At 53.9% G+C, this 11,401-nt stretch overlaps 1 protein-coding gene across 1 annotated transcript; it reads right to left on the bottom strand.

Moving 5' to 3' along the window:
• Positions 1-123: 123 nt before the first annotated feature.
• On the bottom strand, positions 124-8,082 carry Lrch4 (leucine rich repeats and calponin homology domain containing 4). The gene is made up of 18 exons (XM_015491492.2): positions 8,073-8,082; positions 7,843-7,987; positions 7,579-7,705; positions 7,278-7,383; positions 4,414-4,550; positions 4,167-4,279; positions 3,932-4,031; positions 3,611-3,701; positions 3,442-3,518; positions 3,273-3,334; positions 3,036-3,170; positions 2,827-2,895; positions 2,640-2,749; positions 2,438-2,521; positions 2,132-2,217; positions 1,820-1,957; positions 1,651-1,728; positions 124-1,378 (listed from the first exon to the last, which is right to left on the bottom strand). The coding sequence occupies exons 1-18, from the start codon at positions 8,080-8,082 to the stop codon at positions 1,181-1,183; spliced, it is 1,866 nt and encodes a 621-aa protein (XP_015346978.2). The 3' UTR covers positions 124-1,180.
• Between the last annotated feature and the right edge of the window lie 3,319 nt (positions 8,083-11,401).

The raw sequence follows: 11,401 nt of genomic DNA, 5'->3' as shown, positions 1-11,401 counted from the left end.
ACCCGCCCCGGGCCCCGCATGGGCGCGCTCAGGAGGGCACATCAGGCCCCGCGTGCCCTGCGGAGAAGGGCGTCCAAGTTCCCGCCGCTCCCTGACAGACACACTCACACCTGAGGGCCAACCTAGGGGGCTTCCAGCTTCTCTTTATTGCGCTCACAACATCATGTCGGGTCTTCCATCCAGACCCTCAGCTGCAGGAGGCTCCAGGGCAGAGGGGAGCCCCAGGCCCAGGGTCAGGCCGGAGGCCACCCTCACCAAATCCTTTTTAGTGAGGTCTTCGGTTCCGGGGTCAGGTGGCCCTGCACCCCTACCTCCACCCCTAAGGCCGTTCCAGCAGTGCGTGGAGGACAGCAGCGATGTGGGGGAGACCCCTTCCAGGGGCCGCCTCCTCTTCCAGGATGTGGTGGGGCTGGCACAGGGACTCCTGGGGGGAGGGGCCCAGGTTAATTTCCCCCTGGTACCCCCTCCACTCAGGTTCCCTGTCCCGGGCAAGGTGTTAAGAGGTGAAGGTCGGGGACATCCTGGTAGACACTGTCCACAGCTTGGGGACAAATGATGCACATGAAAGCTGTCAGCAGGTAACAAAAAGGAGGTAACATACAGGACCAAGGTTCAGGGGGCAGGGGAGACCTGTCATTTCCAGAGGCAAATGCTGGCACAGGCAAGCTCGCACATGGAGCCCAAGGGGCCCCACCAGGACTGGGCCTGGCCACAGGAGGAGCAGATGCAAACACACAGGCAGCCACAGTCTGTACAGTTTATACACAGAGCCAGGGACCCAGCCTGGGCCCCCACATCCGCTACAAATATAGAGTTCTCTCTACAAAATAGAGATAATTTAGCCCCCCATAGCAGCCAGTGGGGGGGGAGAAGAAAGGAGGGGAAGGAAGAACCAAGCTCCCGCCCCTCCGGGGGTGGGGGGTCAGAAGGTGGGGCCTGGCTGGGTGGGAAAAGGACAGGAAGGCACCATCAGCACTGAGGGTGAGGGGTAGTGAGTGAGGGGCTACAGGAGGGGGCCCAGAGGCAGGGGGCCCAGCTCTGGGGACACCAGAGTGGGGCCTCTGAGGTCAGTGTTTGTGAGGGGGATACACTAGTGTCTTTGGTAGGGGCTGAAGGCACCACTGGTGGGGATAGGGTTGAACAGGAGTCTTATAAATAGAAATGGGGGGTGACTTCAGTCCTAGGAACCCAGGAGCCAGGTGTAGACGACACAGAGCAGCAGCATGAGGACGACGTAGAAGAAGACGAAGCCACCCAGACCAGAGGGGGGCCAGACAGGCGGGGGGGCCTTGCCCCCCACCCGCTTCACAGCCTCTAATGTGGTCCACAGCCCCTGGGTGGTGCCCTGGAGGAGATCCGAGGGCGAGCACAGGTCAGCCTGGGAAGGGAAGGTAGGGCAGATGGACAAGGACAAAGGACAGATGTCAGCAGCAGCAGCCAGTCCTTCCCACCCCTGCCCTCACATGCCAAGGCCAGAGCCATGCCAACATGCAGACATGCAGGGCTGGGAGACGTGCGGGTGGTGGCATGTGATATGCTTCCTCTAGGAGCAGACACCCCTGTGAACAGAACCCTGCCATCCATGCAATGTGACCAGCTGAGCCCAGGATACTGCCACCCTCTACAGCAGACAATAGCCCCCATACATACCTCAGGTACCCCCATTTTTCGACAGGCTTCTAAGAAACTCTCCACATTCTTCCGAGACTTGAGGGCACTGAGCTTTGGCTGAGGATGGGTAAAGAAAGAAAAGAGAGTAAGGGAGAGGCCTCAGAAGTCCCTGACCCATCCCCTATTTCCTCCCTGCACCCCAACTGACCACAGCAGGTGAGGGTACATGAATGAAGGGCACAGAGCGAGGCCGTAGCTGATTGGCCAGCTGACAGAGGATGACCCCATTGGCCAGAGCCTCGCCCAGGTCCTCAGGCAAGGGCTGCTGCAGCCGTGACTCAAGGACCTGGGAGTAAGGGAGAGAGAAGCAGATGGGGTCAGTCAATAGGGAATGCACAAGTTCCCCTCTTCTACCTCACAGGAGGGCCAGGGTGAGAAAGGGTGTTGAGGGAGGGAAGAAGCTGGAGGAGGCACCATGCTGAGCCCAGGCCCAGCCCCTGAAGGTTCTACCTCTGCTTACCTGGCGCACTTGAGACATTAATTCCTTCTCATCTGGAACCTGGGGTGCTGGCCGAGGTCTCAAAACAGAGTCCGGGGAGGATGGGCCTAAGAAGAAGAGGAAGGCATGGGCTGTCTCCACTACACACACCATTGACTGTAGCCAGCTGTCAGTGTCCGGCACTCACACTTCTTGTCTCTCTGCTTGTGGGATTTTCAACACAAAGGGACAACAGACCCAGAAAGCTTGCAGACCAGTGTGTGGCACTAGTCTCATGGTCAGGGCTTGCTGAAGGTAGGCAGTACTGGGGAGAATGGGGAGACCCACCTGAACCACTCTGAGAGGAGGAACGGAAGAGGAAACTGTTTGGTCTCTGAATGGAGCCCAGTGGCCGGGGAACAGGTGCTGTCGCTGGGGGCCAAAGTCAGGGAGAAGGACAGATGAGAAAGACATCCCCTCAGTGTCCCACTCTTCCCTCAGGACACCAGGTCCCAATCACCCCCATCTCTTCCCAAAGTCTCTGTCCTACCTGGTCCAGTCATAGGCAGGGACTCCTGGGGGGGAGGGGCAGGCACAGGGACTCCCTGCCCCCCTGAAGTTCCCAGTTGTGGTTGTATAGTATTAGACTTAGGCAGCCCACTGAGAAACAGAAAGGGAATTAAAAGGGAGGATCAAGGAAAAGGTTTGTGGGCAGAGGTCACAGGGACGAAACCTACTTGTAGGTAGCCTGAGTGAATGAGGCAGCAGCACCTCCCCCAGCAGCCCTGATCCCCAGCTTCAGGAAACTGGAAGAAGATAGAGGGGGGAGTCAGCTGTGCCAGGCACCCCACGGACCTGAGGGGCAGAGCAGCTCGGGAGGTGCCTGTGTCCACCCAGTCCCAGACCCACTGTCCAGCAATAGCTCCAGTCTGTCCTAAACCCACACCTGTCCTTCCTGGGGGCCCCCCACCCCCCACTCTGCTGTTGCTGCTGCTGTTGCTGCTGCTGCCGCCGTTCACGCTCCTGCCACAACTGCAAAGTGTCAGGGCGCCGCCGTTCCTCCCCTGCCGGTTCCTCCCGCCTAAGGATGAAGACAAAGCAAGAAAGAAATACTGACAGTCAGGGAAAGGGGAGGGGCCCAGGGACTGCAATATAGGGCAATGTGGGCTAGGAGCTGGGCTACCTGCTGCTCAGTGCCCTCTCCCCGTCCCCTGCCGCAGGGCTTAATTCAGGTGGCCGCTGTTCCTAAAGAGAGAACACAGTAAAGATGAAGGAATCCCTGGTCCCCAGAGACTGCACCACCTCCCTCCCTCCAGCTCCCCTCCTGGAGGAGGGGCATGACTGGTCCTCACCTCAGCAGCACCTCGCTCTTCATCTTCTCCAGGGACATGGCTATCAATGAAGTCAACCTGCTCTGGGTCTCCATCAGCTGGAGGGGAAGAAAACATCAGTCAGCAAGCAGATGGGGGCCTTTGGGCCCTCGTCCTCCCTGTGCCTCCCTGGCCCCACTCCACTACTCACCAGAGCCATCTTCTCTCCGTTCTTTGGGGGCCCGAGGTTCCCGGGCCAGCTCTGAGATCCGGAATGACAGCTCTGAAAATTCATCTGTTGACTGTAAAGGCAGAAGCACATTTGGGAGGTGGGCTCTCTGCAGTGCTGGGGATTCACAGGGGGTCTTGTGAGGGACTGAGAGTAGGGTCTGGGATGGTGGGCAGAGGGAAGGAAGAGCTCTAGCCACTGCCTGTCACTCTGAGAACCAGAGGTACGAGGCAAAATGCCCCCCAGTGCAGAGGTTCTCTCCCAGGGCTGCCACCACCAATCACCCTTGGAAAAGAGCCTTACCTCATTACCAGACCACCTCTTGCTGCCGCTGTCGACGCTGTGGAAGCCTGAGTCCAGCCCACCATCGTACCGCCGTCCCGGGAATAAATCCTCAGCAGGGCTGGGGCCAGCCAGGGAGACCTGGTCAGCCCCATGCTGACAGCACCCACATCCTCCTACAGGAAATGAGGGGGTCTCTGGGGCCAGGAGGGGGCATGAAAATGCAAGGGCTTCCTTCCTTCCCACTGGGACTTACCAGGGACTAAAACTTGGGGGGCGGGAAGGGACCAGGTCCCCCAGGGCAGCCCCACGACGCGCAGCCTCTGTTGATAAGTACTTAAAGATGTGAAGCTTCCCCTTCAGGCAGATCTGCGTAAGGAGGCGCAGGAAGGAGGGTGAGGGGGACAAGCAGCTTTCCAGATCTGGCTACCAAAGGTACCACAGTAACGGCCCCACTCCTGCCTAACTTCATCCCTGTCCCCAGGGTCCACCCAGCACCTCACCTGAGCAGGCGGGCATTGCAGGGGGTTGCTGTCCAACAGAATGACCTGCAGGTGCCTGAGGCGGCAGAAGGAGACCGGGATGTGGGAGACACGGTTACAGGAGAAATCCAGGCGGACCAGAGGAAGGTCCCCCAGCTCTGGGGGTGGGTGAGGGAAGAGTCAGGAGCAGACCCGAGCCTGGGACCTTGTGCTCCCTTCCTCACCCTCTGTTCTGGTGGGTTGGTCACCCCTGACTCCATCACAGCTTCTGCCCTAGCTGGCTCAGGTCAGTCCCCAGAAGCAATCTTCCTGGTCCTCTTCTTATTCACATCTGGTCCCTACAAGGCTTATCTAGACTTGAGTTCCCGCCCAGCCCTCACCTGTCTATCAATACTGCAACTGATCCCTCATTCTCAAGTGATCAGCATAAGACATGAGTCAAACAGTGATGCCCACTGCTCAAAATCTTCCTGTGCCATGCAGTCAGGACTACTGAGGCTGCCTGAGCTGTGCCCTCCCCAAGAGCACCCACTGGCTGCAGCCTCATCTCCCTGTGCTAGCCAGGACCTGCACCTTGGGCAAGGCTCAGTCTGTCCACAGAGAGGGTGACTTTTGTTATTTCTCAAAAATACAGAGTCTGGATTTGTGGCAGCCCTAGACACAGAATAGAAAAGCACAGCCCCTATCCCAGCGTGACCAAGGCTTTCATGATCCCCCTGCACTCCCATTTCCCACTTTGCTGCCCGCCCATCTGGATTCTCAGTTTCTGGGCCTTTCCACATCCTCTACACTCAGCTGGGAATAAACATGCAACTCCATCTTCCAAGTCTATGTATCTTTCAAGGTTCACCTTAAGGGTCCATGAATCTTTCTAGACACCTCAGGGTCATGGAATTCATTGCTCTTTCTGTGTGTTCCCAAGGCATTTTGCTTGGATCTCTTTTTATGGCCCAGGGAAAGCCCTGAACAAATGTTTATTTGTACACCTACTGCTATGGGTTGAATGTGTCCCCTAAATTTCATGAGTTGGAAACTAATCTCCAAATTCATATGTAATGGTGTTTAGAGATAGAACCTGCGGGAGGTGACTAGGTCATGGGAGCTCTGTCCTCATGAATGGACTAATCCATTGATGGATTAATGGATTAATGGGTTATTGAGGGAGTGGTTTTGTTATAAAAGCACGTTCTCTCTGGCTTGCTTGCTGTCTTGCCACGTGATGCAGCACAAGAGCCTTGCCAGTTGCTGAGCAGATGCTGGTGCTCTGCTCTTGGACTTCCCAACCTCTAGAACCATGGGCCAAAAACTGTTATTCTTTTTTTTTAAGGGCAGAGTAGGTACTGGAGATTGAACATAGGGGTGCTTTTACCACTGAGCTGCATCCCCAGTCCTTTTTATTTTTTTGATAGAGAGTCTCACCAAGTTACTGAGGGTCTCACTAAATTACTGAGGCTGAGTTCTAACTTGTGATCCTCCTGCCTCAGCATCCCAAGTTACTGGGATTATAGTCATGCAACAGTGCACCTGTCTAAACTGCTGTTCTTCACAAATTACTTGGTTTCAGATATTTTGCTACAGAAACAGAATATGGTTCAAGATGCCTACTGACTTATAAGAAAGAGAGAAGGTACAGGAAAGGGTGGGGAAGGCAAAGAAAATGAATAATCATCTGACTCCCCTCTTGTTCTTCAAAACCAAGTTCATACCCTTCCTGCCTTGGCCTGGCTTGCCCTTCTAACTGCAACCACTTCCCTGCTGGAGGATGCTCCTTCCCATCTCCAACCCTTGCACATGGTGGTTCCTCTGCATGGATAAAGGATGGAGAATTCTCCTTCCAAGGTCAGTTTATGCTATGCCAGAGCCTCTGGGGAGAAGTCCTCCTCAGGTTTCCCAAGCAGAGCCCTGCCACCCCTCTAGCTCCCAGGGCTCAGCATCCTGCTCTAATGGTTCTCTATGAATTTCCCCATTAAACCATTAAGCCCTTGATTGTTGACCCAGATCTTAATCACATCACCCACATCTATTTGGCTCTCACATCTACCTGCCTTTTATGTAAAATGCAGGAAGCGCACGCGCACACACACACAAAAACAGTGCTGCCAAATAAAAGAAGGTGTGCCTTCTCCCAAGCAGAGGCTATCAAATGTTGGTGTGTCACAATTAGCTGGCTAGAATGGGGCCGCTTAGCATGACTTCTGATTCAGAGCCCTGGGGAGGAAGCGCAGAGCAAGGTAGGGTTAATGGTGATACTGGGTGACTGTGAAGGCCCCTTCTAACCTTGAGATTTTACGTGGAGCTAACCCACTCACTTACTCCCCTTTCTGTGCCTATTCCCGTATTTGTAAAACAGAGATTGTAATCCATGCTTTACCAGCCTCAGAGGGTTGCTTGAACATAGCAAATAAAACCATTTAAAGTTTGCTTTAAATACTGTAAAACCCAGTACAACTAAGACATGATTCTTCTTCAAACATTTCTTGCCTGTGACTTCTTCAAAGTAGATGCATTATTTCAGACTGAATGCTTGTTTTCCCCAAATTCATATGTTGAAATGAATGGTGTGGGTCACTGGGTGGCAATGGAGGTCATGAGGGTAGAGCCCTCAAGAATGGATTAGTGCTCTTATAAAAGAGACCTCAGACAGTTCTCCTTCCTGCTTTCCACAATTAAAAGTTGGCAGTCCCAGAAAACTTGGCAATAAGAAGAGGGCTCTCACCAGAACCTGACCACACGGGTACCCTGATCTTGGTCTCCTAGCTTCCAAACTGAGAAATAAGTTTCTGTTGTTTACAAGCCACCCAGCCTATGGTATCTTTGTTGCAGCAGCCTGAGATGACGAACACACACACATTCATGCCCCTCATCCAATTCTTCATTTTCCTTACCATCAGGCAGGGTGCTGAGCTGATTCCTTCGAACATTGAGATCCCGCAGGGAACGAAGGCTACACAGCTCCACAGGAAGGGATTGCAGCTCATTGCTGCTTACATCCTGAAATCAAGAAAGTAGCTGGGAAGGGGTCATAAGACTAGGATCATCAGAAACTGTCCTCTTGTCTTTCCTGGCTACTGGCCTTTAGTCCAAGCCTTTCCTCAAAGATACTTCCTGCTTTCCCCAGATTCTCCCCCAAAGATCTCTAGTGCCTGGCTCTACAGTCCCTCTTCTAGCCCTGTTTCCCATCCTCACAAGCTGTCGCAGGCTTCCCAAGGTGCCAATGTCGGGAGGCAGGGCTCCCAGCTTGTTGTTGCTGACAATAAGCACTCGCAAGGGCAGCTGGCAGATGTATGGTGGCAGCGATGACAGCTGGTTTCGACTGTGAAGGGAGAAAAGAAGCAGGCTCACTCCCCAGTCACAGCATCCCAGCACTGCCCACTTTTCAGGGACAGAAAGGGTCATTCAGGGTACTAAGCACTGGTTCTTTAAGCCAATAAAGACCAGCTGCCTCCCTACCTGAGGTTGAGGTAGGTAAGGGCTGTGAGATTCCCCAAGGCTGGGTTCAGGCATCTCAGGCAATTGTGGTAGAGGCTCAGGCCCTCCAGAGACACCAGCTGGCATGCTGCCTCAGGCACCTCGGGAAACCGGTTCCGGGACAGGTCTGGGGAAATCAAGTGTCAGGGGAGAGCTGTGGAAAGGCCAGTCCTGCACAGGGGTACTTTGAATGTCCTCTGGATCAGACATACTGCTCTCCATCCCCAGAAGACCTAAAGAATCAAGCCCATAAACCTGGGCTTCTGGAGAGACAACAAAGCCTTCTGCAAAACTGGAGTACACACCAAGCATGACCAGAAAGGCAAAGGGAAGGCAAAGACCTTAGGGTCACCAGGCTGGAGAAGCCCAGATTTGGGGCAGAATAGAGATACACCATGAATGCCATCTTCCAATCTCCAGATGAAGAGCTCTCCTGGAAGGGTGGCTGGATTTTGTAACTCTTACAGTCCCTTATGTTCTGAGATGCCAGGAGAGATAGAAGGCAAAAGGTCACAGGAGAGGATTATGGTCCCAAGAAAACAGTAAGGTGGGAGCTAAGGCATGGTAAAGCATGTGGCTAGCATACACAAGGCCTTGGGTTCAAGTCCCAGCACCAAAAAAGTAAAGAAACGGTAAAGTGACAGGCTGGAAAGCTCAGAGAGAGAATATGAAAAATACCTGGGGACTACTAGCAGAGTCCTCCTTCAACCTCAATCTGTTTTCAACACACAGAGAACCAGGGGTCACTATATCCTGGTTTTAGAGATTAAGAAAGGCCCTAGCACTGGATACAAGTTTTTGTTTGTTTTTCACTAGCCCCAGAACCAAAGGACTATGAAGTTCCATACTCCCAAGGACAGAGAGGCAAAGGGAGAAGGCTGAGATGAACAGAGAGCCAGTGTCCTCAGGTCCTTCCCCCCTAGGCTCCCCTGCCCCAGGGTTGGCCTCCTTTTCACCCTCTTCTAGGCCACTGGCCTTCCTCTACTTCCCCTCTGACTGACCCAGCCCTCAAGAGTTCGGGCTCCTTTGTATGTTATCTCAAGCATGTCAAGGAGTACGGGGACAGAGGGGGAAGAGGAGGTGACAGGAGGGAAGGGGCTGTTACCCACTCTATCTCAAGCAGTATCTTGCCATGGCAGTGCCAGGAGGCAGGACTGGAGATGCCCTTTGGACTGGAGACACTGGCTGCATAGACCTATATAAGTCAGTGTCTGTTTGCCCAGCCCAGTCTCCACTGGGAGGAGGGGCCCAGGCCTGCTGGGGAAGTCCCAGGCAACAGACCTTCTTTGAGGGCCCTCTGGTGGTGTGAGGGGGACCAGGGAGGGAGCAAAAGCAGAGGGAGTGTGGAGAAGCTAGGACATATTCCCCAAGGAAATGAGTCTTGTGACAGGAAATCAAGTGGAAATTATCCATCAGGTTGTTTCTGGTAGGCTCTGTTTGCTAGGGTGAGGACAGCCTGATGTCCCAAGAATCACTCCCTTTCCTGCTCTGCTCCAGCCCCGGTGCACAGACAGAAGACCTAGCACTAGAGAAGACGGTTCCGGAGAGGGTGGGAGGACAGCATCTGTTTCTCCCAACCGCACTCAACACCTGCCTGCTTCCTCTGTGTCTACAAATGTATTTTGTGTGTGTGCATGTGGATGAAGGGGGTGGAGACCAAGTTCTGATGGGGTAAGCTAGGAACGGAAGGGAGCCCAGGCTGGAGGAGGCAGGGCCCAGGGGGCACAGGATGTGGTCTATGAGAGAATGAGCGACACTTCTCCTTTGCTAGAACAGCCCTTCCTCCCCCACCTTAGGACTATTTGGCCCAGGGAACAGACCATGGGGTTTCAGGGACCTAAGCATAGGAAACATTCAGGGAAGATGAACAGCAGGAGAGAGTTCAGAATGACTTGGCAGCAGACTGCTGAAGCAGTTTGTCTGAGTTAGAGAGCAAGGAGATGCGGAGGGCAGGGTAAGGGCAACTCTGTGTTTTTGTCACTTCCCCTTTCCACACCAGGCTAGGAGCACTCCATTTGGGGAAAGGGGACAGAAGAGAGAGATCTGGATGAGATGGAACCTACCTGGTCTAGAACCGGGCCCTGAAAGGACCGAGAAGGGCACACAGGGGTTCTAAGGAAGCTGGGATTTTCCCGCTTCACTACACAAGCTGCACCCTGAGCCGGAATGCTGGGGGAGGAAGCTGAGAGGGGGCAGAAGTTGGGAGGGGCCCTGGAGTTCTTGGTAGTTTTCCCCAGGAGTCCACTCACTGAGATAGAGCCCCATGAAAGTACAGAATAACATTTGGTCTTTGTCAAAAAACAAGCAACGGGGAGGGGAAAGGGAACAGACAGCAAGTGTCACACAGCTGCTGAGGTCAATCTGGAGCTTGAGGGTTGGAGGGGGGCCTGGGAAGGAATGGCTTGTGGGGCTCACCCATTTCCTGAACTCACAGCATAGTGAACAAGAAAAGCAAAGAGGTTTAAACAGGTTCTCCCCAAAACAGTAGAGGGAATGTGTGCTTGGGCCAGCCTAAGTGTTTACAGGTGGTCAGTCACCTGCTTGAAGAAAAATGCACTCTTACATCCAGCCCCAGAGCCCTGGCCTTGAAGATAAGAAGAAGTGGAGGAGGTTCCTCACACCCCAGCCTAGGCTAGGGTGGAGCTGGGGAATGCAATCCTCTGCTGATCCCCACCCCTAGATGCCAGCCCAAGGTCATAGGTTGCCTCCTGAGCAGCTGAGGCCTGACTCACCTGTCAAAGTAGAACCCCCCACCAGCCACCTTCAACAGACACTAGGTTGCAGACAGCATGATTAGAGGGATTCTGAGGGCGGAACGTGAAAGAGGAGTCTCCAGAGGCCCAGCACTCCCGGCTAGGAGATATATTTCCTTTTGGCAACTGCCTCAAGTCCTTCGCGGAGGAAAAGCAGAAATTGAAAAGGGAATTCTAGGATCCCTATGAGGTCACAAGCTCCAAAGTGACTTCATAGACACAGGAAAGAGAGTGAGTCTCAAATAAGGGGTTCAGGGTTAATGAGCGGAAGAGTATAGGGAGAAGAGTTAAAGGAGGCAGATTTGCTTCTCTCCCATAGGCTGGCTGGGTGAAGAGTAGAGAGGGTCTGGGACTTTAGGGGGCGGGACTACGGCAAAGTAAGCAAAAACATCCCGTTGTTAGAAGCGATCCATAGGAAACGGGTGCCCGGGGCTGCTCGGATCTCGGTGGAAGAGGGGAAGGAGTTGGAGACAACGAGAAGGGAGAGAAAGATGTAGTTAGAAAAGCCCATGGGGGCTGCTTTATGGAACTAAGGTTGAAGAGGTCATGCAAATGAGCCAACCAGGTGAGGGGCGGGACCACTCTACAGGTGCGCAATATGCAAATAAGAGGGGAAGTGTCTCATAATGCTCGGCCAGAGACTCTGGGTGTTCTGTGTAAACTAGAAGTGCGCTCATTGTCCAGTGGTTCTTACAGCAGGGAGGGGGTGGTCGCAGTCTTATGCCAATCAGGAGGGGCGTGCACCCCCACCGCCAGGTGAAGGGGCGGGTTAAACTCGCAAGGGGGGG

This window comes from Marmota marmota, unplaced genomic scaffold (assembly GCF_001458135.2).
Source record: "Marmota marmota marmota unplaced genomic scaffold, marMar, whole genome shotgun sequence".
NCBI classification, from domain to species: Eukaryota; Metazoa; Chordata; class Mammalia; order Rodentia; family Sciuridae; genus Marmota; species Marmota marmota.
The sequence above is the reverse complement of the archived record's forward strand: the minus strand, read 5'-3'. Positions and strand labels throughout refer to the sequence as shown.

Coding starts and splice junctions, on each gene's coding strand:
- Lrch4 (XM_015491492.2), bottom strand. Junction 2,522..2,639: donor CCTGCCTATGACTGGACCAG/GTAGGACAGAGA, acceptor TTTGGCCCCCAG/CGACAGCACCTGTTCCCCGG. Junction 1,379..1,650: donor GAAAAATGGGGGTACCTGAG/GTATGTATGGGG, acceptor TTCCCTTCCCAG/GCTGACCTGTGCTCGCCCTC.